General features: G+C 36.3%; 1 protein-coding gene across 1 annotated transcript in view; it reads right to left on the reverse strand.

The window, feature by feature from the left end:
• Positions 1 to 26,749, reverse strand: part of LOC138707726 (uncharacterized) — a 576,458-nt gene that overhangs the window by 209,100 nt on the left and 340,609 nt on the right. The window contains exon 3 of the mRNA XM_069837592.1: positions 18,482 to 18,670. Coding sequence (XP_069693693.1) covers positions 18,482 to 18,670 — 189 coding nt within the window. The remainder of the gene's footprint in view (positions 1 to 18,481; positions 18,671 to 26,749) is intronic.

Below are 26,749 nucleotides of genomic sequence, written 5' to 3' on the forward strand. Positions count from 1 at the left end.
CTAATGGCATATTCTAGAGAGAAGTTGAAAAGTAAAGGTGATAGTTCATCTCCTTGCTTTAGCCCAATAGTGAATTGGAAAAGCATCAGATAGAACCTGGCCTATACGGACTCTGCTGTAAGTTTCACTGAGATATATTTTAATTAATCGAACTAGTTTGTTGGGTATTACAAATTCAATAAGAATGTTATATAAAACTGCTCTCTTAACCGAGTCATATGCCTTTTTGAAATCTATGAATAATTGTTGTACGTTACCCTTATACTCCCATTTTTTCTCCAATATTTGTGGAATTCAAAAAAATCTGATCAATAGCCGATCTATTACGGGAAAAGTAATAATAAATACATAAAATAAAACAACGCTTTATCTACTGAAAAGTCGCAATTAATATGGAAGATCGAAAGCCAAGGAGAGAAGGTAACGCCGTTCATAAACTGCATCCTGTAGGTTAAAATCAGGTTCAATCATGAGTGCCACATGCAATCGGTGTTGTACTCTGCACATTCCTCAAATTCCTGACAATAATAGCTAATTAAACACCAAATATTCAATACGCGTCAGGTGTTTGCAGTGATTAGTTAATGACTTCAATATAGCAGCATATTACAATTATTCGGGCGATCAAATTATTATTTGTTTTATCATAACAGAAATTGACACACGAATCCGAACGTGTAAATCAAATTGGAAATGCGTAATTGCTTCCCAGCTTTCCCTTCTTTTTTCTTTATACAGTTTTTATGAAACCGGTTTTTCTATCCATTTGTGTTTTATACAGTTTTATTTCCTCTCCCCATACATTTTCTTCCTTCGTTTTTGTCGCTGATTTCTGTGTATTACATTTATCTATATTTTATTCGTAATTATTCCAATTTTCAGAGTGTATAAATCCAGTCCATATTATTAATTAAATTTGTTTAGTTTTCTCAAAAGTATTTATCTTTTAATTATTTAATTCTCCCCTTTTACAATTAATTAATTTTTGTTTCTTTTCCCACCTTGAACATATCTTTGAATCCTATCTTCTGTAGTTCCCTACTTTATATATTTGTTCTTTATTTCTACCTTCCTTCATCTATTATCTTATTTCTCCTCCACTATAATACATATTACAGTACTTGTTTCCACGATAAGCGTTAGTGCGCGTGCGAATGAACATGCAACTGTTTTTGTGCGAGATCGTGCGTATTTGCTAGCTTTCCGCACAAAACCAATACGCGGTAAGTGTGAAATACCACATTCAGTATTCCCAACGTAACACACATAACAACTTCCCTCTTCTTACCGCTTAAGAGACATATTCATTTTACTGCTTTAGGCTTTTAACATATGATTTTTAGAGACGTTTAACATAGTAATAATTATAAATTGGAAACTTCCCACTGCAATTTCACCTAAATTGCACTGTTAATTATTGTTTTTAAATATTTGCAAAAATTAAGTAAACTCTATTTCTCCACTAAAGTTATTGCATTCGTGATGCACGTAACATTAAGGAAGCCGTGAAAAAATCAACAACATTTCAGATGCCGATTTTATTATTGCAATGTGTTATATAAATAATATTGTTAAAATATCAAAATGGAAAATAAATCATTACATAACCTTACCGTTTGTTTTAAGTTCGCATTTATAGACTGGGGGGGGGAAGACAGACGTATATCACGGCCTGCTGCAATATAGTAAACACAGAAAACATTTTAAAGCAACAATGTTGAAGAGAGATATTTTTGTTTTCCAAAATTGCCGTCATTGAACAGAAACCAAGATGGAGATTTCATTGCAAGTTTTTAGAAATTCCTCTTTCAGGTATGTAATAAACGATCTTCGCACAAAATAATGTACGATACACGAGCGGTATGTTTGTTTTCATGTTCTCGGAAATTAAAAAAACTCAACTACGTTTCGCATTTTCAATCTTTTCCTCGAACATGAAAACATCAACATACCGCTCTTGTAACGCATATTACTATTAAACCATTGGAACATAAACTTGGACAGTTTCTGCGTCTTGTCAGATGTAAATCAAAACAATATTCTGCATCTGATTTTAAATGGTTTATTTATCGATCCCTCTAAGCGAGACGCGGTGCATATTGCACTTGAAATATTAAAAATATGATCGTGCAAAAATGTTGTACAATACACGTTTGTGAAGTGTATTACATAATCTCGGAAATTCAATAACACCCGCTGCTTGATTTTCAAACTTTTTCTCGATTTTATAAGAAGCACTTCCCAAATTTCTCTCGTAATATACTATTTCAGAACGAAAAGCTACACTTATTATGACCACATTTCTGCACATTTAAAGGGCAAAACTAAAATTCTTGCAATCATTTTTACCATAACACGGTGCTCTCTTAAATTGACTGTGCATATTGGGAATTAAATCAGTTGCTTTTCCAAACACGCCATGAAATGTGTCGTTTAAAAAAAATTATCTCGAAAAAGAAGCAAAAACGAACAAAATTGTATTAAACCTTTTTGTTTGACATATCTGAAAGAAAAATCCCCTGAAAAGAATTACATTATTTAGATTAAATCTATATATATAATAACTACGCATATATACAAATAATAATATGCAGGCTATTAGTACTTTTGTTTTACAAACAGTATAGATAATATTAAACAGAAAGAAGGCATATAAAAATAACGGCATAAAATTTCACGCTCCGTCTGAAGTTCGTGCATCACTGTTTTCTTAATTCAACAGGCTGCTTATTCATATACACAACCCTTCCTCTTTCCATACTTAGCGCTTGATGCCCACGCACGACGTCAAGGTAAAAAAAAATGCACTTGCTTTGATATCACTGTATTAAAGGAATGGTGGATCGAAAAGCAGAAATGTGAAGGTGCACCATAACTCTGAATTGAATGTTGACTGACAAATAAATATCATATCAAATTGGAATAGTAGCTGCCAGAGGAACTGTAGTTTCCTACTAGAAAATTATTGTCTTGTCAGTGTCTCAATCAACAAGGAATAACATAGAACCTGTCGGGCATCGAACTTCGAGAAAGCTGCACCAGAGACAAAGCACAGCAACATACGGAACACTAATTCCTTTACGTTTATTTCCTAACCACAAACCGTAAGCGACGGCATGCGACGAAAGTCAATTGAAAACTTTCCAAGACGTAATTGTAACTTTCGAATATGAACGGGATAAAGTACAACGAAACGTGACAGGCTGATGGGAAAAGTTTGCAGAGATCGAGGCGTGATTTCAAGTTGAAAAATAATATAAAGAGAGCTAAGATTGTGTCTTTTGCAGGAACTGTTTCCAAACATGAAAATGAAGACTGGAAATTTCAGTCTAAAAATACAAGCGTTAATAAGAATTCTGCGTAGCGGTGGTGACGTCACAAATAAAAGGCATAAGAGGCAGATAGGATATGAGGTTATGAATGCACTGCCTTCGTCCCTAACTAGGAAGGATATCAATAGACAATGACTCGTGTGAAGTATAGCAACGGTGAATTCTGTGGTGTTTGGGTAAATGGAGATAAGTCATTAAAATGAGTTCGGAGATAAATGAAAATTAAACTTGGAACCCTTACTACAAATAATTATCTACACAAATAAAATACATCAACTGCTAGTATTCTTTGATTTTTGCACACCCACTTGTACAGGGACATCATTTTATTTTTACTTCAATTTTTATTGTACCTGAGTTTTTGAATGTACTTCACTCCCACCCCCTCTACTAGTAAACTCCCAACCGTTCTTCACACAGAACCAAGCGTATACAGTCAAAGTCGCCTTACGGTCATAGTAAACACAAACAGTACTGAGTTAGTGAGTATAGTACGTTCCAGAAATATGTTCGCTTTCAATACTGAATCATATTCTCGCACAGATACTGTCGACCGTTTGCCTATGCCGTATCCCGGTTTCTCCCACCAACTTCTGCCCATCCCTTTGTGGCTGGGCTGTCTTAGCTCTTTTCTGAAAACATTAATTTCTGTTAGGAATCGGACGTCTACGTAATATTATACCCATACAATTGTTTAAAATAACTTAAATAAAGGGACCTCGTTAAGTAATTAACTGTCACGTGATTTTCCCCCTTTCTACGACCCTGCGACAAAACCACTTGGACGGAGAGTAAATAGCATGTCTGAATAATTTTAGCTTTTCGGATCGGGCAGAAACGAAGATTGAATTTACAGTACGTAAGGTACTCTTTTATAGATTAGGTACACAATTATTTCAATATGAGTTACTAGTACGAAGGACGAAACTGGTAATTGGAATTAGATGCAGTAGTCTATAGTGCGATAATATGCACATTAGAACTAAAGCCTGTATCGAAATGAACGGCCACCATTTTCAAAAATGTGTTTAAATATCCATATTATGATTATTTTTCAATTTAACTTCATTCTCTATATTGTACGCTAATGTGCTGTAGACAGTATAATATGCACTGCATATGAATATGTTCGCATGGAAAGCTCAGTTCGAGAGTAAAAACACTTATTGTTAATACTTTACTGTATTTTGATTAAAGAAAAACCTAATGAAAATTATCAAACTCAAAATCGCTATATTTCCTACTTTACGTAAATGGATGAACTACTTTTCATCCCTCCCATACCTAGTAAAGTGATTTGTTTGTATCTTACGCCAGTATCATCGAACTCCAGTCGTGGAAGATGTAGCAAACGGTGTTTCCGGTTCACAGCCTTTAAGCCAAAGGTATAGCCAGGTTAATATTAGAAATGTTAGTAAAAATAAAATGATGTCCCTGTATAATTTAACTCGTGTGCTCATCTGGGGAACAAAATTCCACCTGGACAAAAAAATGACATACCCATCTACCCGAACACCACAGAATTAAGAATGGCGAAGGAAATAAGTGATTTATGTGACAGGAAAAGCTCATTTACAGCCGATTTTTTCTCCACAAATCTTCTACAATACATTCACCTATTGCAAAATATATTTTATTAGAAGCTTTCCGCAGGATTTCTATGAAGCGTTTGGTATTGCATGGTACTAATATTATTCATGTCATTATCATTGACCAATAGTGCTAAGTCCAAATTTATAAGTTGCTCTGAAATAGTAAAAAATAATATAATCCTCTACGAGGAACAGGATTCTTTTTCGTGTCGTAAATCTAGACCGCGAGAACCTCATCTTTACTTTCCCTCGCAGAAATCCATGCAAATGTAACGTTCTTCAAAATACATCGTCCTCGACAGGATTTGAACCGGCGATTTTCGGTTGTAACCCTAAAACAATGACTGTTTCATCACGAAGTACAACTTGTGAGACTTTCAAAACATAATACATCCCAAAATAGAGGAACTGCATAGATGTGAGATAATGATGAAGTTATGCTGTTTACAGTATAAAATAAAGGACACGCTTCCAACAGCAGAAATAATAAAACTATCTCCACTCTTCTTTTAGAAATTTATACGAGCCGAACATATATAATATTATAAGCAGTATAAAATTTGTCAATTTACCAGCTATCACAATAAAAGTCATATTCTGCTACACTAAACTATGTGATAAATTTGGTAACATTATTATACTGGGTGTTCATTTCAAAGTGTGTCATGACGTCACGTTGTGAGTCAGCGATTTGAAACGAGTTTCAGCTTTTATGTCAGAGAAGTTGCCTATTAATCAAGGCGTTCAATCTGAACTTGAGAACGTGTACGGTATAACTTGAACGTCGTAGCAACAGATGGTCTGTACGGTCCGTGTGCTACCATAACCTCTTTCGAACTGTGTTTTGCTCGGGCAAGTCGTACGCAGTGTATTTGTTATCATCGGTTGCGTACGGCAACATTCCACAACACAAATCAAATGCTCCGTGTCCATGTTGACAGTCGAAGTTATTGTCAACAAATACTGTACGTAAGTAATCATCTTAACCCTTTCCCCATATCCCGACAGTAAGAAAAAAAATTCACCCCAGTACGTGTTTCCAAACAGTTCACATTCCTGCCACTAACGGAGTTAATGTACGTATCGGTAAGTACTCTTCAGAATGAACGCCGTACTTGCTAGGCAACTTCTCTGGCACATAGGTATTACGCCTCTGCGGAAGTGTAGGAAGATTGAATTATCTAGGCTCATCGGCTAGCCACATGACGTCACACAGCGAGCCACGACACACTTTGAACTGAACACACAGTAGTATTTATCGTATTATATTTTCAAGGATATCACAATCACCTGCTGACATTTAAAATTTGAGTGGAATCTGTTCAGCCTCCTAAAATGTTCCGTCGATCTAGTAGTCTAAAGAAATAGAAAACAGTACAACGTGGTCTGTTGTTGTGCCTCCCGCATACCCGTAAGGAATCATGTCTACTGAACAAAATGTCTAGTGAAATTCAATTATGTCTTATAATTTTACTTGTAATTTGTAAAATACCATGTTTATAAGATAGATAATACTCTAATTATTTTATTTTCGACTGAACGTGAATATCATTGCCAATGACCTTGAACCCAACACAAACCCATACACAATAGTATAACAAATGACTGATTCAGCGTATGTGTCGAGCAAAGTAAGTAATGACTAACATTTTCGAAGAAAGTTATACCCAAGAAGTACATTTTCTGAGAAAAAAGTACACGACAATTACAGGAAAAATATTATTTTACTTTCCCTTTAATTATTTAAGCTTTACCATCAGTATATTCTTTGACATTTGATATCGTTCACACCCTCCATTACCTCGTAGTCATGTGTTGCATTACTTTGCTAGCTTGATATCTCTGGTACAGATAAAGAGTTTAACACATTTTGCACCGTAATTTGTCTGTGTTATCTCCCTTTAGCTGAATTACATCTGTAATTCTAAAGTGTCGTTACGTCAAGTAGTGAATAATTCATTACTGCCCTCATTTTCGGGATAATGAAGTTGAGTTAAATTTTGCAAAGCTCTTCGTCAGAAATTGTAATTAAGCGAAGAAGAGTTGCGACATAAAGAGGTAAGAATGTCACATGTAGACATCATCTACACTTTTCGTACAGTTTTAGAACGGTACAATAATAGATTCAAATAATTGTATGGAATTACACGCATATACAGGGTGATTCCTGAGGAGTTACCGCCATTTACGGAGCGTATTTCCGAAGACTTTTGAGCAAAATTTGTCTTATAAACCTGGGTCCTATTCTCAATATATTCAGAGTTACACTAGTTTGAATTTATTTGTAAAATAATTTTCTTTAGTTTTAAGAGTTAAAGGATATTATAGATAGGGAATGAACTATTCAGAAGTATTATTTATTTAAATACTTAGCATTCTGAATCTAAAATTGTGTATGTATGTATGTATGTATGTATGTATGTATGTATGTATGTATGTATGTATGTATGTATGTATGTATGTATGTATGTATGTATGTATGTATGTATGTATGTATGTATGTATGTAAGTATGTATGTATGTATGTATGTATGCATGTATGCATGCATGAATGTATGTATGTTATTTTACGACGCTTTCTCAACATCTTAGGTTATTTAGCATCTGAATGAGATGAAGGAGATAATGCCGGTGAAAGATTTCGTAGTCCAGCACCGATAGTTACTCAGCATTTGCTCATAATGGGTTGAGGTAAAATCCCGGATAAAACCTCAACCAGATAACTTGCCCCGACCGCAAATCGAACGCAGGCCATCTGGTTTCGCGGCCAGAAGCTCTAACAGTAACTCCACAAGTGTGGACTTGTGTTGTGAATTCATAGTTGCGTCGTATAGATTTTTTTATATTAACTACAAAATTTCATTTTTCTTGCGCAATTATCACAATAACATTCGTACAAATTATTCCACTCTTGTAAACTCTTGACGACTTAGATTATGACGTAAAATTGAACTGTAAAGAATCCACTTGCTAGAAGTTATGGGTGCTATTCATAGACAATTTCGCAGCACGCGCTACGAGCGTACTAAGCTAGCCCCGGCTATCCACTGGTTACTTGTACAGAATTCAAATCATATCCTATCGCTAACACTGGTTTATGAATACGAAAAACGCTGATCATCCACCGGAAGCCCGCGCTAAAAATGTCTATGAATACGGCCCTATGTGATTTGTGACAATTGTTGTGGTAAGTGTGTAGGAATAATATAATTTTAGTTAACCTCTTCAGGTCTGTTTTATATTATGTTATACATCATTTTCTTTTAATTTTTTACAGTATCTTGGACACTTTTGAAATTAAAAAAAAATCAATTTGATAGAAATGAAGAGCATCACTTTTGCAACATTTCTGTAGAATTATAAATTAAAGTTTAAACTTTTGGGCCCTGAGAGTCAAAATGCCCCCAAAATTTGTTTTTCTGTGAAGACTTGATTTGGGATTTTTTGGAACCCCAGAATGAGTATGTGACCGACTTTTCTAATTTTTTAAATATAAATTCCGGACTGAAGAGGTTAAGAAAAGAAAGAAATATGTACAAATCATCTAACAAATTAACAGCACTTTTTTAGCTTCAGAAAAAAATACAATAGAATAAATTATACTTATGAACAGTTCATTCTTTTTCTGTAATATTCTTTTATACTTAAAAGTAAATTAAAAGGGTATTTTACAAACAAATTCAAATTAGTGTAACTCTGAAAATACTGAGAATATGACCTATATTTATATAACATGTTTTGCTCAGAATGTCTTCAGAAATAATCTCCGTAAGTGGTAGCAATTCCTCGTGAATCACCCTGTATCAATTGGTCAGCGAATGCATAATTGTAGGCAAGAAAAGACGTATGGAATAAATGACTGGATCAATACATGCAAGATTCAATGCACTTGTGAAATTATACAAGAATGTATTAATGTATAGTCAGATAATGGATGGAACGGCCATGCCATCTTTGAAATAGCTGGTATACATATTTGAACAGTAGAAAGTAATTCGTTGAGTGGTTGAGCTGGCGTAACCAGTTAATACAATCGGTAACGCATTCCATCACGGGTGCACAAAATGTCAATTTAGTCAGAATTGCTTAGGGATGATCTATTATCCCTCAGGTAAGCACAGCTCTAATTTTATATCCCTATAGTTGAATGTGGAGGTAGTTAAACGACTGAAAAGCAAATATTCTGATGAAGGCAGGTAAAAAAGTTATTTTTTTTCTTTCAACATGTTAATAATATCAAAAGAAGTGCTTATAGAAATTTTTGCCACTCGACAGCAATTACGAGGGCAGTAAAAATAAGTTCGCCAGGGGCCGTTAACAGAAAGAAAACACAATTTCATTGGAAATGTTTATTGGAACAGACACAGCAATTGCCGAGCTATTTTTCAACATATTCCCCCACCGTAATTGAGACATTTGTCATATTGGATCGACAGAGAGGTGCAGACGGCTGTCAAACGCTGGTTCCGATCCCAGGCGGCTGATTTCTACGACACAGGGCTACAAATATTGATCCCATGATATGACAAAAGTCTCAGAATTAGTAGGGGATATGTTGAAAAATAACGCAACAATTGCTGTATCTGTGTACATAGATATTTTGTCATTGAAGTGTTGTATCAGTGAAGAAGTGTGATATGTAAGTCAAGTTTGTTTCTGTCAGTGAAGCTTTATAGTTTTAGTGACAGTGCAAAGTATTTGAACAGTGAAATGTTTTTGAAGTGTTAATGAAATCAAGATAGAATCAGTGAAATGTGTCGTAGTTCCAGTGCAGTGAGCGAGTTGTCAGCGAAATGAGTGTAGTGCTGAAAAGTACTTGTGCATGTATGAGCATTTCATACTCGTGGGTTTTAGTTCGAACTTAGGGTTAAGATACAAATTAGATTTACTTTAAATGTTATTTTAAGTGATCGTGCTACATTTGAGCCGCTCAGAGCAGAAGTGGTGTAAGTGAAAAATGGGTAATAAGGATTACAGTAAACATTGTGTAAAATACACCGCAAAGTAGTAATTAATATTTAATTTATTTAAACTATTAGTAGTCAGTGGATAGCAAGAAGGACATATTAACTGCTACTTTGCGCTGTATTTTACAGGATTTTTACATTAAACCTTATTACCCAATTTTAACTTACACCACTTTTGCTCTGAATGGCTCATTTAATTTAGGATACTCCCTATTATTATTATTATTATTATTATTATTATTATTATTATTATTATTATTATTATTCTTGTTATTATATTAGTATTAAATATTATTATTAATTTATTATTAATTGTCATTATTAACTGTAATTAGTTACCACTGGCACCGGGTATATACCCATTTGCAGTGTGAATAAATAAATACATACATACATACATAGATGGATGGATTTATTGAGTAATATTATACATACAGATTTTATATTATCATAATTTTCTCAAAAAATCCAATGCACAGGTCTTCTGACCGTACGTGCTTTGTACCCAAAACAAGTCCTCCTTTGTAGGTTCTACAGGGACATCATTTTATTTTTACTGCAATTTTTATTGTACCTGAGTTTTTTAATGTACTTCATTCCCACCCCTTCTACTAAGGAAGTTCCAACTCCACACAGAACCAAGACCGCAGATAGTAAGCAGTACTGAGTTACTGAGCATAGTACGTTCCAGAAATATGTTCGCGTTTTCCAGTGACGAAAGAGCTTCCAATATTGAATCATATTTTCGCACAGGTACTGTCCGTTTGCCTACGTCGCATCCCGATTTCCCCCACCTGCTTCTGCTCGCCCCTCTGTAAAAGCTGGGCTGTCTTAGCTCTTTTCTGAAAACATTAATTTCTCTTAGGAATTGGACGTTTACGTAATATTATACAGCTGTTTAATTTAACTTAAATAAAAGGCCCTCGTTAAGTAATTAACTGTCACGTGATTTCCTCCCTTTCTACAATCCTGCGGCATAACCACTTGGACGGACAGTAGATAGCATGTCTGAGTAATTTTATATTTTCGGGTCGGGCAGAAGTGAAGATTGAATTCACAGTACGTAGAGTAGGTACAGAATTATTTCAACATGAGTTACTAGTACGAAGGACGAAACTAACAATTGGAATTAGATGCAATAGTCTATAGTGCGATAATATGCACAAATGAACTGAAGCCTGTATCGAAATGAACGGCCACCATTTTCAAAATTGTGTTTAAATATTCATATTATGATTATTTTTCAACTTAACTTCTTTCTCTATATTCTACGCTAATGTGCTGTAGACAGTATACACTGCATAATGAATACGTTCGCATGGATAACTCACTTCGTGAGTAAAAACACTTATTCTTAATACAGTACTGTACTTTGATTAAAGAAAAACCTAATGAAAATTATCAAACTCAAAATCGCGATATTTCCTAGTTTACGTAAATGGATGAACTACTTTTCTTCCATCCTATACCTAGTAGAGTGATTTGTGTTTTACGCCAGTATCATCGAACTCCAGTCTTGGAGGGGGGAGCAAGCGGTGTTTCCGGTTCTCTAAAGGTATTGACAGGTTAATATTAAAAATGTTAGTAAAAATAAAATGATGTCCCTGTAAGTATATGCATGTGGATGGATGGACGGATTCATAGAAGAACGAATGTATAAGAGGAAAGCTTGATTTCAGTGTGTATGAATGTTTAGCGAGATAAGCACACCGTTAGCCGAAAGACAAGTGGGTGATCCGGTTTCGAACCCCTGCGGGTCCAACTTGAATTTATGGTGAGGAAAAACTGTGACGTGTGGAAGGTTTCATGTGATTTTTCTGTGTCATCTACAAAATTTTACCATTGCTTCATTAATCATTACCATGCGGTGCTATATAGTCTGTCCCCCATGGTACACTTAAAGGCAGCGAATAATGAAACTAAAAGAACTAAAGGCCAGTTCACAATAAACCGGGAACGGAAACTATAACGAGAACGGAAATAATGTTAAAAAAGGTATTTAAATGTGAGCATTCACAATAGTTAATTATGAATGCTCACATTTAAATACATTTTAACATTATTTCCGTTCTCGTTCTCGTTGTCGTTTCCGTCCCGGTTTATTGTGAACCACCTAAACTTATACCTTCTGCGCGTCGCCGGTTAGATTGGGACGTTTGGGCGAATCAAGTACACTTCATTCGATAAAAGAATGTTTAGCTGTAAACCCCATTTCAGTTTGGTTGATAGGCTTTCCCCTCTACTCACACTCTCTACCATCAGTGAAGGGGAAGCTGCTACTGTCCATCTTACTAACGTTCGACTAATTGACTTTCAGCACAGTGACAAAATTTTATTATTGAAAATGTTTACCGGTAATATATATTTCGAAAGCCTATACTAAGCGTTAATATTTCATTTTATTGCTATTTATATCAACTGGCACATTAAAACGCTACTGAGAGCAGAAGATAAATGTTTTCTTCACCACTAGTTGCTGTTCTATACCATACACAACGGGACAATCTGCACTGTGTACCCCCCCCCCTGACTTTATAATACAAACTAACATTTCTTAATTATTAGTTGGAAATATTGTAAGAATGACACTAAAATATACACAAACATGTAATTGTCGAACTTGTGTCACTGTATTTTATATTCACTTATGTACTTTATTTAATATTTTATTTTCTTGTGTGTACAACTTGGGGCGGGGGGGGTGCAGGTATAAGAGGTAACAGCTACCGTTCTGTTACTGACGGACTCTGGGCAAGTAGAAGGGGAAAGAAATGCCTTCGCATCCTCTCAACTTGTATGAAATGTCGTTTAGCAATATTAAACTACAACCAAAGTTCAATAACAGAAAATAATGTATATAAATTTAATAAGACGGCCATCTGCAGATGACTAACTGAACGAGTGTACTGGTTCATTTCCATGAATTTAATGCAGCGGAAAATGAAAGTTTAGTTGTGGGGAATTGTACAAGTAGTAGATAGAGAACTTTATTGCAAGTGAACCTTCTGTACGTACATGAAGTATACAGTAATTTTATGCTGCAAGATTTGCGACTTATAAATCAAGAGATAACACTGGTATCTTATCTGATATTATGAAACATAAATTCCAGCTCTCCTTGGTGCATAGCTTTAAAAATTATGAAAATATAGAAGGCAACTTTATATGACTTTGACATGAAACGCACAGAAATGGATACGACGGTTCCACCACCAGCTGAGCCTGGGCAGCCATCCTGCTCCGTAACGTACTCCGACATTCTCCTTCTCGGCGTTTTAGCTCAGTTCCCTCTCTCCCCTTTTTTCATCGTCGAGCGACATCTTTGCTATATGTCTAGGTTTTTATCCCGGGTTTGATGGATGACATCCGATAGATTTATTGTGCAACATGCTACGCGACCCTTCCCCACTCGGGTCGCTTCTCAGACCGTTAATATGCTACAATTTCCGTCTCTAAGTTGGCAAGTGCCGCCGTGCAAGAGAGCGTCAGCTCCATAACTCGTGAATTGAGTCATTCTTGTGTGAAGTAACAGCGGACGACCTCCGCGACCGTAAACTGCTTTGCTGACAGTCTCTTTATCCCACGGGAAAAATGACTCGAAAGTTCAGTCGGTATTGTTACTGACTGCTTTATCTATTTCTTCTTTACCCGCAGTGGTATTCTTTTCTTCAACTGAATGAGAATTTATTTGATTCATATAATAAAAAATTGCTTTGAATAAATACACAACCTTCACGAATTAACCCATACTACTTTCTTTTCTTTATTAGTGACGTGGATTCTGTTTGAGATCAAATATGACACCACATATTTCACGAATAAATTCCAAAATAAATACAGTGATGTAATATAAAATTATTTTTTGATAAATTTGATCACAATTTTACATAATTTTAATGTACAGTAGTGGCAAAAAAACCGGATCGACCCTTGTAGCTGATTTCAGAGCCTTGTTTAATCCAGAGCACAATAGACTGGTAACTAAGACTTTCGTGGTTCGAATCCTGTCGGGGAAGGCAACGTTTTTTGTTCCTTATTCAAATTTATTCCCAATACTTTTCGATTGCTGGTAAAATTCATGTTCTGGGAATAATAAGTTAATGGAAAATCCACAAACATATTAGAGAAAACACGGGAATTTCACTGGAAGCAAGTAAAGAGATAGGTTTGGAGTAAATCCCGAAAACACAAAGTATTTGATTATGTCTCGTGACGAGAATATTATACGAAATGGAAATATAAAAATTGGAAATTTATCTTTTGAAGAGGTGGAGAAGTTCAAATATCTTGGAGCAACAGTAACAAATATAAGTGATACTCTGGAGGAAATTAAACACAGAATAAATAAAGGAAATGCCTGTTATTATTCGGTTGAGAAGCTTTTATCATCCAGTCTGCTGTCAAAAAATCTGAAAGTTAGAATTTATAAAAGAGTTGGATTACCGATTGTTCTTTATGGTTGTGAAACTTGGACTCTCACTTTGAGAGAGGAACATAGGTTAAGGGTGTTTGAGAATAAGGTTCTTAGGATAATATCTGGGGCTAAGAGGGATGAAGTTACAGGAGAATGGAGAAAGTTACACAACACAGAACTGCACGCATTGTATTCTTCACCTGACATAATTAGGAACAATAAATCCAGACGTTTGAGATGGGCAGGACATGTAGCACGTATGGGCGAATCCAGAAATGCATATAGAGTGTTAGTTGGGAGACCGGAGAGAAAAAGACCTTTAGAGAGGCCGAGGCGTAGATGGGAAGATAATATTAAAATGGATTTGAGGGAGGTGGGATATGATGATAGAGAATGGATTAATCTTGCTCAGGATAGGGACCAATGGCGGGCTTATGTGAGGGCGGCAATGAACCTCCGGGTTCCTTAAAAGCCAGTAAGTAATTAAGTAGTAAAATATCGTTGCAATGGAAAAGTATTGGGAATAAATTTGAATAAGGAACAAAGTAAAGTTTCCTTCCCAGGCAGGTTTCGAACCACGAAAGTCTTAGTTACCAGTCTATCGTGCTCTGAAGTGAACAAGGCTCTGAAATCAGCTACAAGGGTCGGTCCGGTTTTTTTGCCACTACTGTACAATACACGCTACAGTCTTAGGCACAAAAATGACCCATCTTCTTAAACGTAAATTTGTCTAAGTCCGGCTTCGGATAGCGCCTGGTTCACACGAGGAAAATCTTTCGTATTTTTAGCCATCAAGAGAGCAAGTACTTTTTCGTTAGTATAATTGTACTGTATTTCATCTTTTTTCCTCAGTATCTATAGGTCATTGGAAAATAAAAATTGGCATGCTTAATAACACTATTTGTACATCTCTAAGCAATTATAATGTTTTCGAAAATCTAATAATTTTTTGTAAGGATGAAAATTTGTAGAGTATTTCATCCAGCCGGAGAGCGTTTACTCGATAACTTAAATTGTAATGAAGATATTTTAATTAAACTTTATTGTAGAATATAAAGTTAATTTTAAAATTATACATATTTCATAATAATCCGTGGCGCTACAGCCCACGAAGGGCCAAGACCGACCAGCCGGCTGTTGGCCTCAAGGCCACATGCCGAAGCAGAGGTGGACGACCATCAAACCAGAATGGAGGTATCATGTGGTTAGCACGATGAGCCCCCCAGCCATAGCTGGTTTGCGTAACCGGATTTCGCTACCTGTCGTAGCTCCTCAAGTGCATCACGATGCTGGGTGGGCACCGGTCACATACACTGGCCGAAATTTCATGAGAAAATTTCTTCCCCCATTAGGATTCGAACCAGCGCGCATTTCGTAACGTGAGTCCTAGGCAGGATGCATTAGACCACGACGCCACGGCGCGGGACATATAGATTTCATACTATTTTTAAAAATTGAGTAACATTATTTTTAAAGAAGCTATACATTCTACATGTAAGGTTTCAGAGTATTGTTTACAGGGGAAAATTATAAATCGATGCAAATTTTCATTGAAATATAAGTTGTTTTGAGTTATCATGTAAACAGTGTTCGTCTAAACTAATTACTCCACAAATTTTCATAATTGTAGACCTTCCAGGAATAAGAATGTAACAACAAACTATAATTCATGGTACAGGAGAAAGGAAAATAATTTCAGGGTTCTATATTTACTGACATAACCATTCGACTAATCAAGGATACATATTTACTCATCTATTGAAAGCAATAATTTATTGTTATAAATAAATGCTTCAAAATTACTTTTTTTCACATCAATCAGACTGTTTCAACAATTTGATGTTACATCCTTTTTCTGGGGAGAACTGCAATAAAAAAGGAACTATTAGGTTTCCAAAAGCATTAACATTCCTTAGTGAAGTACAGACAGTGTTTAATAAGTGCGCCAATTTTTAATATTTCTGAGGGAAAAAATGTTGAAATAGCAGTAAAATTCTGTGGTCGGGAGGAAAAAAGTCTTAAGTAAATTTTTTGTGAAAATGAGATTTTTATATATTCTGAAAGCGGAAACAATTCTCTACAATCTGGTAAAACGGTTAAAGTCAAATAAGACTCCTGACTGGATTTATAGAGCGTTACCAAATGTCCTAATTACTTTTTGAATCGAGCACACACAGAATAAAGGACTTAAGAATATTTAATACTTTATTCCTTACAAACCATCACATGTTTACTTTCCATGCTTCCCTATTAAAAAGGTTTAACTTGTATTTTAGTCATTTTATCACATACTGATGTCCGTTCCTTTTAAAACTTTAAGCACCAGGTAAACAGTTCTATAATTGTTTAAGACTCATTTTGAATTCCTAATAATTTATATTTCTCATTTATTTTGACCTGAAAAAGGTCTTATGTTTAAATAATCCCTTCTACTCAGTTTGGATTCTAGTCTTAAAAGGGCGTAAGTGTGGCTATTTTTGGAAATAATCAAGAAAATTGTTAAATGAGCAACATTACCTATTTTAGAGGAAGTATAAACAAATAATATTCAGAAAAATACCTCTTAATTAAACAAGTCTATAATTGACACCAATTTAAATCTTTCTATTGCTCTCCTGAAAAGTATAAAATTTTACCTAAGACCTTTTTCCTCCCGGCCACAGAATTATAATTAGCGAAAAGTGTACCTTCCACCTTAAGAGAGGATTTTTATGTCGTAACTAATTTGTCCCTTATATATCTTATTTATAACACTTGTTCTATAAACAGAGAGAAAACAAAACAAAAACAAGAAAGGGAAAAAAAGAGCAGAGTCTTGCACTCGTAAACTCTCACTTACTAGACAGCCACGTTACCCCTAGATCATAGGTTCGACGTAGCAGTAATTATCATTTCAGACATTGGTAACAAATTATCGGAACTCCACCGATGCATAAGACATTCGTTCACGCATGAACCAAAGCTCTCACGAAATATACTGAGTAAAACGTTACAATTGTAATAGAGCTATTATTGATTTTATTATTAGATTATTTTGACCAGTGGACAGCGCTAGATCGATAGCGTAAGTGCTTCCGCATTTATTAGTTACTCTATGGTTAGTGGTTTCATTAGTACTGCAATACGTGAAAGCTTCATATTCTAATAACCCCTTCTAATATGTCTCGAAATTGCTGTAATTAAGTACATCAAGAGTATAAACACATGACTGATATGACAAAACTAAATACATATTTGAGGCAAGTAATAACAATTTGTGCGAGATCGTGCGTATTTGCTTGGTTTCCGCACAAAACCAATCCGCGGTAAGTCTAAAATTCCACATTCAGTATTCCCAACCTAACACACATAACAATTTCCCTCTTCTTACCGCTTAAGTGACATATTGATTTTACTGCTTTAGGCTTCTAACATATTATTTTTAGAGACGTTCAATATAGTAATAATTATAAATTGGAAACTTACCACTGCAATTTCACCTAAATTGCACTGTTAATTATTGCTTTTAAATATTTTCAAAAATTAAGTAAACTCTACAACTCCATTAAAGTTACTGCATCCGTGATGCAAGTAACATTAAGGAAAAAATCAACAAGATTCCAGATGCCGATGTTATTACTGCAATATGTTATATAAATAATATTGTTAAAATATTAAAATGAAAAATAAATCATTGCATAACCTTACCGTTTGTTTTAAGTTCGCATTTATGGACTGGGGGAAAAAATGACAGACGTATATCACGGCCTGTTGGAGTATAATAAGCACAGAAAAAATGTTAAAGCAACAATGCTGAAGATAGATATTTTTGTTTTCCAAATTTGCCGTCATTGAGCAGAAACCAAGATGGAGATTTCATTGCAACTAATTAGAAATTCCTCTTTCAAGTATGTAATCAACGATCTTCGCACAAAATAATGTACGATACACGAGTGGTATGTTTTCTTTCAATTCTCGGAAATTCAAAAAGCTCAACTACGTTTCGCTTTTTCAAACTTTTCCTCGAACATGAAAACTTCAACATACCGCTCTTGTAACGCATATTACTATTGTAAATAGGTATTTTCAGCTAATTCGTTATATGGAAATTAAATTTGACGCTAGAACTTGTTTCAATTCGTAGGAAATATTTAACGATAAAACAAAACGTTATTTATCATTTGCAATATGACTTACCTTTGTTGATGATGATGGCCACTGATCCTACGTGATGGTCCGTGCCCAGATCGACCTGCCACCAGCGCTGCTCGGAGGTGCGAGGGGTGAAGCTGCAGGTATCAGGGTTCCCATCCACGGCGAGCGAGGCGCGATAGTTCCACAGAGTTGCAGACACCAGCGAGTTGCGTTCCAGAGCCAGATTCAGCTCTGCAACACAAACATATTCCTCAAGCACTACCAAAAATAGTTGAAATAAATCTATTGCACTCTATTCCCTTGAAATTACTTTCACAAAATTTGGAAAGTGACTTTACACGAAGAAACAAATTTAACAAGTATACAGGGTGATTCACGAGGAAAGGTAAAAAAATAATGATACGATATCTTAGTCCATTTTGAGTGAAAAAGTTCATATGAACATAGGTCCGTTTTAGAATGATGGCGGAGCTAGATCCATTTTTTTTGGTAAAACGTCTCGCCCCAATGTGAATCAGACGTTATATGTTGCTGACGTGAGACAAGGTCAAAGTCGCAATGAATGACGTAACATTGGACTCTGCATTGTGAGAGATGTAGATAAGAGAAACAAACCGGGTGGTGGGGCATTACATATGTCCCAATAAATACGGTATCACTTATCAGTTCACAGCAGTTCAGTCGGCTACCTACAATACACTAGTTATACAGGTACAGTTATCGGAAATGTTAAGGGGACACTCAACTTAAAAATTGGAGAAAAGTGTCATAGAAATGAATAATTAAATTTCTACACTAATTTACGTGACAGAACTAAATCAATATGCAGAATTCTTCCCCTATTCATTGAGAAGTCACAGTCAAATACACAAAGCCAAAAAATAAAAAAAATGATAATTAAAAGTGATATTTCAATTAATGATTGATTAAGAATTGATATATTTTTTATTTTGAAAAGTATTGGATCTAATGAGCTGAGATTTTGCAAGTTCCTTTCTATGTGTATATTAAACTTTTTCTCCAAATTTGAAAAAGATTGGTCAAATAGGAAAAAAGTTCCAAAATATAGTTGAGTGCCCCCTTAAGTTGTGTTTTTCAAGATGTCTTATAAATTTTCGACTACAGAATATGCCAATATTATATATGTTTATGATTTGTGCGATGGAAGTACCTTGCGTGCAGTCGCTGAACATGAACGACGCTTTCCGAACAGAAGGGTACCATATCGAAGAGTATTTACTGTCTATGAGGCTGGATGAAAGACTTGGTATGGCAAAGGAACAGGGAAACGAGAGAGGCGCTAATCGACCGTATTTCGGATGAGGCATAAAGAACAACGTGCAACTTTGCCGAGCGATGAGCGCGATTCACGTCCGAGCGCAACAGTGCATTGAAGCAGAAGGAGGTACCTTTCAAAATGTGCGAAAACATCGACACCGACGTCTAGAATATTAGGTATGTATGCATACGTAAATATGAACTTTAAATTTGTACGTTATCTGTCTCTAAATGCGAATTAGTACAATGGAATCTCAGAAGTTTTTGTGAAATCAAGGAGCCATATCTGCGTAACCGTTCGAAAACGGACCTATATTCATAGGAACGTTTTGATTCAGAATGATTTCAGAATTCACATCCCTAATTTTTTATCTTTCCTCGTGAATCAACCTGTATAGAATAATCCCTCAAAACTGAAAACATTCCAGAATTTTACCATAGGCCCTAGTAATTGCTGTAGAATATTTAACATCCTATACATTCGAGAAGCGTTGCACCTATAATAGGGATTCACTGTTTTTACAGGTTACTTAACGACGCTGTATCAACTGCGACAATATTTCTTCCAGCACGGTTCAGAATCGAATCTGAAGTGTGTGTTCATGCGCAGTATCCCAATGTGAGTTCCAACAAGACTTGAACTTATTCTGAACTCCCAGTTTCCTGTTCCAACGTGTTTCGAATGAGTGAAATTGGTTCTCGATTAAGAGTAGGAACTGGAAATTCTGAACTGCTGGTTTAATCAGAGGTTGAGGTTAAAATGCATGGAGACTGAGCAGGTTAAAATAAAAAATAGTCGATCATGAGTGATTTTAAAGGTGATAGTGATATATTTCCGAATTACTTTCGGAAGATAAATATAACTGCAATATGAGAAGAAACTCCGAATACAGGATACATAGTCTGCCTTACTTACTGGCATTTAAGGAACCCGGAGGTTCATTGCCGCCCTCACATAAGCCCCCATTGGTCTCTATCCTGAGCAAGATTAATCCAGTCTCTATCATCATATTAGACCTCCCTCAAATCCATTTTAATATTATCTTCCCATCTACGTCTCGGCCTCCCTAAAGGTCTTTTTCCCTCCGGCCTCCCAACTAACACTCTATATGCATTTCTGGATTCGCCTATAGTCTGCCTTACTTACTTACAAATGGCTTTTAAGGAACCCGAAGGTTCATTGCCGGCCTCACATAAGCACGCCATCGGTCCCTATCCTGTGCAAGATTAATCCAGTCTCTATCATCATATCCCACCTCCCTCAAATCCATTTTAATATTATCCTCCCATCTACGTCTCGGCCTCCACAAAGGTCTTTTCCCTCCGGCTTCCCACCTAACACTCTATATGCATTTCTGGATTCGCCCATACGTGCTACATGCTCTGCCCATCTCAAACGTCTGGATTTTATGTTCCTAATTGTCAGGTGAAGAATACAATGCGTGCAGTTCTGAGTTGTGTAACTTTCTCCATTCGCCTGTAACTTCATCCCGCTTAGCCCCAAATATTTTCCTAAGCACCTTATTCTCAAACACCCTTAACCTATGTTCCTCTCTCAGAGTGAGAGTCCAAGTTTCACAACCATACAGAACAATCCGAGGCTTAATGTAGGGATTCGTAAAATGCTGTTTTTTACGGTGATGGGTTGTTAGCCCTTCGCCCAACCCCCAAGCTGGAGGACCACCCCTTATCGGCTGTCTACGACTGCTTATTCAATATATTCGCAGCTACCCTCCATATCTGGAGGCCGTCTCCTCTATCCGCAACCTGAGGACGCGCCATGCCGTGGTGATAGGGACCCACAATACATGGGCCCATAGTCTGCCATGTAGTTAAAATTAAAAATGTGTAAGTTCAAGTGTAATTGCATGTATTTATAAAATGAGATTATTGTACTTTCTACTGCAGCAGGTGATGAGAATAAATAAATAAATTAATTAATTTTCCAAACATAATTGACACGTAAGCCAATACCTTTTTGTATTTTATTTCAAGGTAAGTGAAAGTGTTTTCTGATAATAGAAAAAAATAGAAACAAAGACACAAAATAAATAGTTTGCCATTACAATAATTTACTTACTGGATTTTGAGGAACCCGGAAGTTCATTGCCGCACTCACATAAGCCCGCCATTGGTCCCTATCCTGAGCAAGATTAATCCAGTCTCTATAATCATATACCACCTCCCTCAAATTAATTTTAATATTATCTTCCCATCTACGTCTCGGGCTCCCCAAAGGTCTTTTCCCCTCCGGCCTCCCAACTAACACTATACATGTATTTCTGGATTCGCCCATACATACTACATGCCCTGCCAATCTCAAATGTCTGGGTTTAATGTTCCTAATTATGTCAGGTGAAGAATACACTCACCTTGGTCGAGTAATACTTTCAACCTGAATCATTCTGTATATGGTGTAAATTGAAGATTGCAAAGAAAAATAAAGAGTACACGGGAAAAGCGATCAGTGTCACATTTCTCTTAAGGGTAATATCATCTAATTCGGTATATTACTGCAAAATGTATTGCTGTTCCTAATAAAAAAGAAGCAAAGTACTCGTATGACTGTATCCGTAATGATAATTCTCCTTTACCAGTATTGATAAGAAAAGCACTAAAGTTCGCAGTGATATACTGAATTAGATCATAACATCACCCTTAAGAGAATTATGACTATGATCATTTTTCCCTGTACTCTTCAAATGTGACAAGAATTTCATTTAATTTCGAGCGATATCGTTCAAAGAGCAATTGAAAAACGCGATAGAAAGTTATGAAATCGATCTTTAAGTTATATACACACAGTATTACACTGTAGGCAATGGGTGTCCAAATGCCTATAGAACCAGGAGATATTACACGTCAAGCATGCTCTGCTAAGATAAATAACTTTCCATATAAAATAGGAAAAACAACCTTAAAGAATATGCACAGCGGGTTGCTTACGCCAGGAGTTACCTCGTACGAGTTACGATTGGATATCTATGCTGTAGACATAATGCACGATAATACGATGAGTGACTTGATACTTATATCAGCTCTAAGTAGCAAATATTATCAGGAAATGATGATGTAATGAAAGTCCCGTCGAGTAGTGGCACTAGAAAATGGAATAAAAGTGAAGGATGTGCGCAAACACGAAATAGGGAACATCGGAAGGCAGAGCTGCCACGCCTTCTTGATCAAGGCAATCAAGATTCTGATACGACCTACACTATGGCCAGTCAGTCTTCTATCCGATGAAAGAGTTGATATTCAAGTTTAGGGGAGGCTGAATTGACGTCAGTGCCGTTCTAGAAAATATAGAGATGAATTTCGCCTCGCGTGTACTTGAACACGGGACGTTTCAATCCGTAGTTTTTGACAAGAAAACTTAAGACATATTGCCAATCTGATGAAACACCGTTTTTTCTCCCTATAAAAGCCACTCGATTTCGTCTGCTTTTCAACCAGTTATTCATGCGTGAATTGCTAACACACCAGCTAAAAATAATGTGCGGATTTAAATTGAATTAATTTGAGGGCTTTCGGAGAAGGAAAGCATTCTTGGAAAGCGTTAATGTTATACGTCTCACCCCATTTCTTGAATCATGCCTTACGGCTTACACCTTCAAGTACTTCCTTACGATAAACTTTCTCAGACAGAAATTTAATGCCACTCATAAAATTCGGCGTCGCCGGTAGCAGTTTCTATGAGCGTTAACCGGCAAAATGTAACATAACTTTAAACGCCATCACTAAGAAGCACATGGAATGCAAGTAACAGAGCTTCAATCCTAAGGATAGTGTTTTAATCCCAGGAGTAATGAATGGAAATATTGATGAAGAAAGCTACGTTGTGCAGGGTTTTCGGAAATCTTCTGCTTCTTTTGTTATTTCATTATTTTTCTAAGTCCAATTACACCTCAGTCACTAGAGTAGGGATGCAGAACTGGCGAGAGGGGGGTGAAAGCGTTGGTTCCCCGTCCACAGTACACCGGCGTTGAATGACGTCTCTGTGACCCGCACGCAATCACATAACTCAGACACTGAATACAAGTCAATGAGGCGGGAGTGGAAGGAAGGGATGAGTAACGTAGAGTAACGTATTCCGCCTTATGACGTACGCCACAATTGGCACCCTCTTCAGCAAGCATGTACTAGAAGGTTCCACATCAGTTAACATAGGAGTTCATTGTATGCAGATTGTGGTAAACCTACCGTAGATAAGTTTTCTTGCATTTTGGCCTCTTACTTTCACTAAATTACACCCCAACTATCGCCGTATTATCATCTTTGAACTGCGGATTGTTAGAAGGAACTGTAAATACTTCATACGTCCACCGCTGTGGTCTCGTGGTAGCGTCTTCGCTCCCAGCGGGCTGGGGTTCGATTCCCCGCTTGGGACGACTTGCCCGGGTGAGTTTTTTTCGGGGATTATCCCTCACTCCTATGGATGAATATCAAGTAACCGTATCAGGCATACAGAACCCCAATCATTCTCACCTCTTCCTTTCCTCCCTCATCATCCTCTCCTCATCATTCTGGTTGTCTTACTTGGTTTTCAGATCGCACCTGCGGCGACCCTCTGAAGCCGCTGACTCTCTCGGCCGGCCTCCACGGATATGTCAAACACGGTAGCTGGTGGCCAGCAGCGGAACGCACTCCCCTCCCGACGAGAGAGGGGACTTGCACCTCAGACCGTTGAGGAGACGGGAGAGGGGCTTACACCTCAGACCGTTTGAGGGGGGAATTTGGGGGCTGTTGGGGTGGAATGGTACGCGGATTTGGAAGGATGGAGGGACTGGTCGTTAGGGTATTAACGGTTGGGTTGGGTAGGGTCGTTTCGGCGTAGGTGGGATCGGTGGGCTTGCAAATCATCCCAGGGGTGCACAATAGACATCAGGTCGCGGTGCACAAGGATGTTTCCCTCCCGCCCTCATAGAGGAGAAAAAAGTACTTCATACGGTGGTAGGCAAAATTCAATTTTCAGCAGTTAAAGGAAACGAAGCAACCCGAAATTAGAAAGGGAAGAAATGTTTTGAACGGTGATCTAGGGAAGAAGAATTAAGAGGCAGTCGCTAGATAACTATCACGGTTGATAAAATGACTTAAAATGAACTAATTTAAAATATATATGCTTAGAGGTTTTCTACGAAATTAATGTTGTTTTACTCATCCAAAGGAAATTGAGTAAGTCAAATCTTTATAGGAAATATAAATTCTCTATTGTCTTCAAATATTCAATCCAAAGGTCAGCTTTCTTTACAACAGCTTCACAGCACTGTAGATAACAGTGTTTCCTTTTTGGTCCCGTATAGTAGAATGCGGCTTGTCTAGGTGTTCCCTTGTGTCACACGGGAAAGCCAAATTACATATGCATTCATGTCTTTGAAGTTCTGTTGCCTCTTTTCAGTGCAATGTGGCATTATATTACATCATATTAACAGGCATTAATTACTACGCCTGCTTGTGTTGTAAATCGTGTATGTATTTCATTGTACACACATGATCTCTCATGAAGGCGACACTGTTATATGTAGTTTGTTATTGAAGAGACGCCATAGCGTTTTGCTCCTATCAAACAAGGCAAAAGTATTCGATGCCTCAGTTTTCCCCAAGTTATCAAACAATTTTCTGAACCGCTGATACTTTAATAGTACTAATTGATATAAAATTCTGTTCACTGCACATACTATCAGGTTCATCCAAATCTTAAGGTTGACGAATTTAATGCGTAATACTTATGGCCGATTGTATAAACTATTTAATCTTAGATCAGAGGTTGAATTGATCCTCGTTCTAGCTGAACTTGGAATTTTGTGTTGTATAAAGTCTAATCTGAGATTAATTTGTCTTAAACTAAAGTCAACTTTGAATGAAGAAATTTCTCCCATTAAGTTAGGTGATCCAAGTTCAGTTATTTATTTTCTGTTTGAAATATACGAGTGGCAGACTGTGCAAAATGAATAACCATTATTATTAATATTAATACATACGGTATGTATATATATATATATATATATATATATATATATATATATATATATTTTCAATTTCAATTTCTTGCCTTAATACACAAACATTCTTATATTTTATAAGGCTTTATCGTGTTCAGCAATATCAAATAACATAATCTATAATTATATTACGTTTATAACCATTAATTATTAATGAATATGATAGGTACATTCATAAATTTTCAATTAACTATATTACTAAACGAAAATTGTCGTTTTATAAAGCTTTATTATGTTTAGCAGTATCAAGCACCATAACATGATAACAATTTGGAGAACAGTCAATCTTCTTCTTATTGTTCGCCATTATTTACAATGCACAAAACAAACCAGTGTATCCAACAGAATGTATGGAAAGTCGCCAAAAAGTAGTTGTAAAGTGGCTAGATTTCTCATTATCAACAAAGAAAGATTAAATTTTGTCACTATGGGGTGTTAAAAAGGTCGCTAAATCTCTATTTAAGCAATATAAAAGTTAAAAGAAATTGTCGTTGAAAAAGAGTTAAAGTCGCTAAATTCGCGACACTGAACAAACCTGTACAACATGGCCCGCGCATCACATTCTTTACCTGTTTATGCATGGTTGCCAAATCCTTTTCACGTGAACTTAGATTACATTTGAACCAAGGTAATTTGTTCTCGGAAAAGTTTTATACAATAGAAGATGTGTCTGAACTCGGTTCACATTCCGATCTTCCGATTTTTATTATTTTATTTCAGTAGGTTATTTTACGACGCTTTATCAACACCTCAGGTTATTTAGCGTCTGAATGAGATGAAGGTGATAATGCCGGTGAAATGAGTCCGGGGTCCAACACCGATAGTTACCCAGCAACCCGAACTTCCGATCAAAGTTGATCTTTAGTCAGAGAGCATTATAATTGGGCCTTACACTACCCGTCCAAAGTTTTCGATCACCTATCACAACTGCGGATTTATAGTTAAAACAGGGATTTCGTTTTGAATATTGTATCACATCATATTGCTAGAGAGAGAAAATATTTAGTCTGTTGGTCTATTTAGTTTTTTCCGA

The sequence above is a fragment of the Periplaneta americana genome, chromosome 10 (genome assembly GCF_040183065.1).
Source record: "Periplaneta americana isolate PAMFEO1 chromosome 10, P.americana_PAMFEO1_priV1, whole genome shotgun sequence".
NCBI classification, from domain to species: Eukaryota; Metazoa; Arthropoda; class Insecta; order Blattodea; family Blattidae; genus Periplaneta; species Periplaneta americana.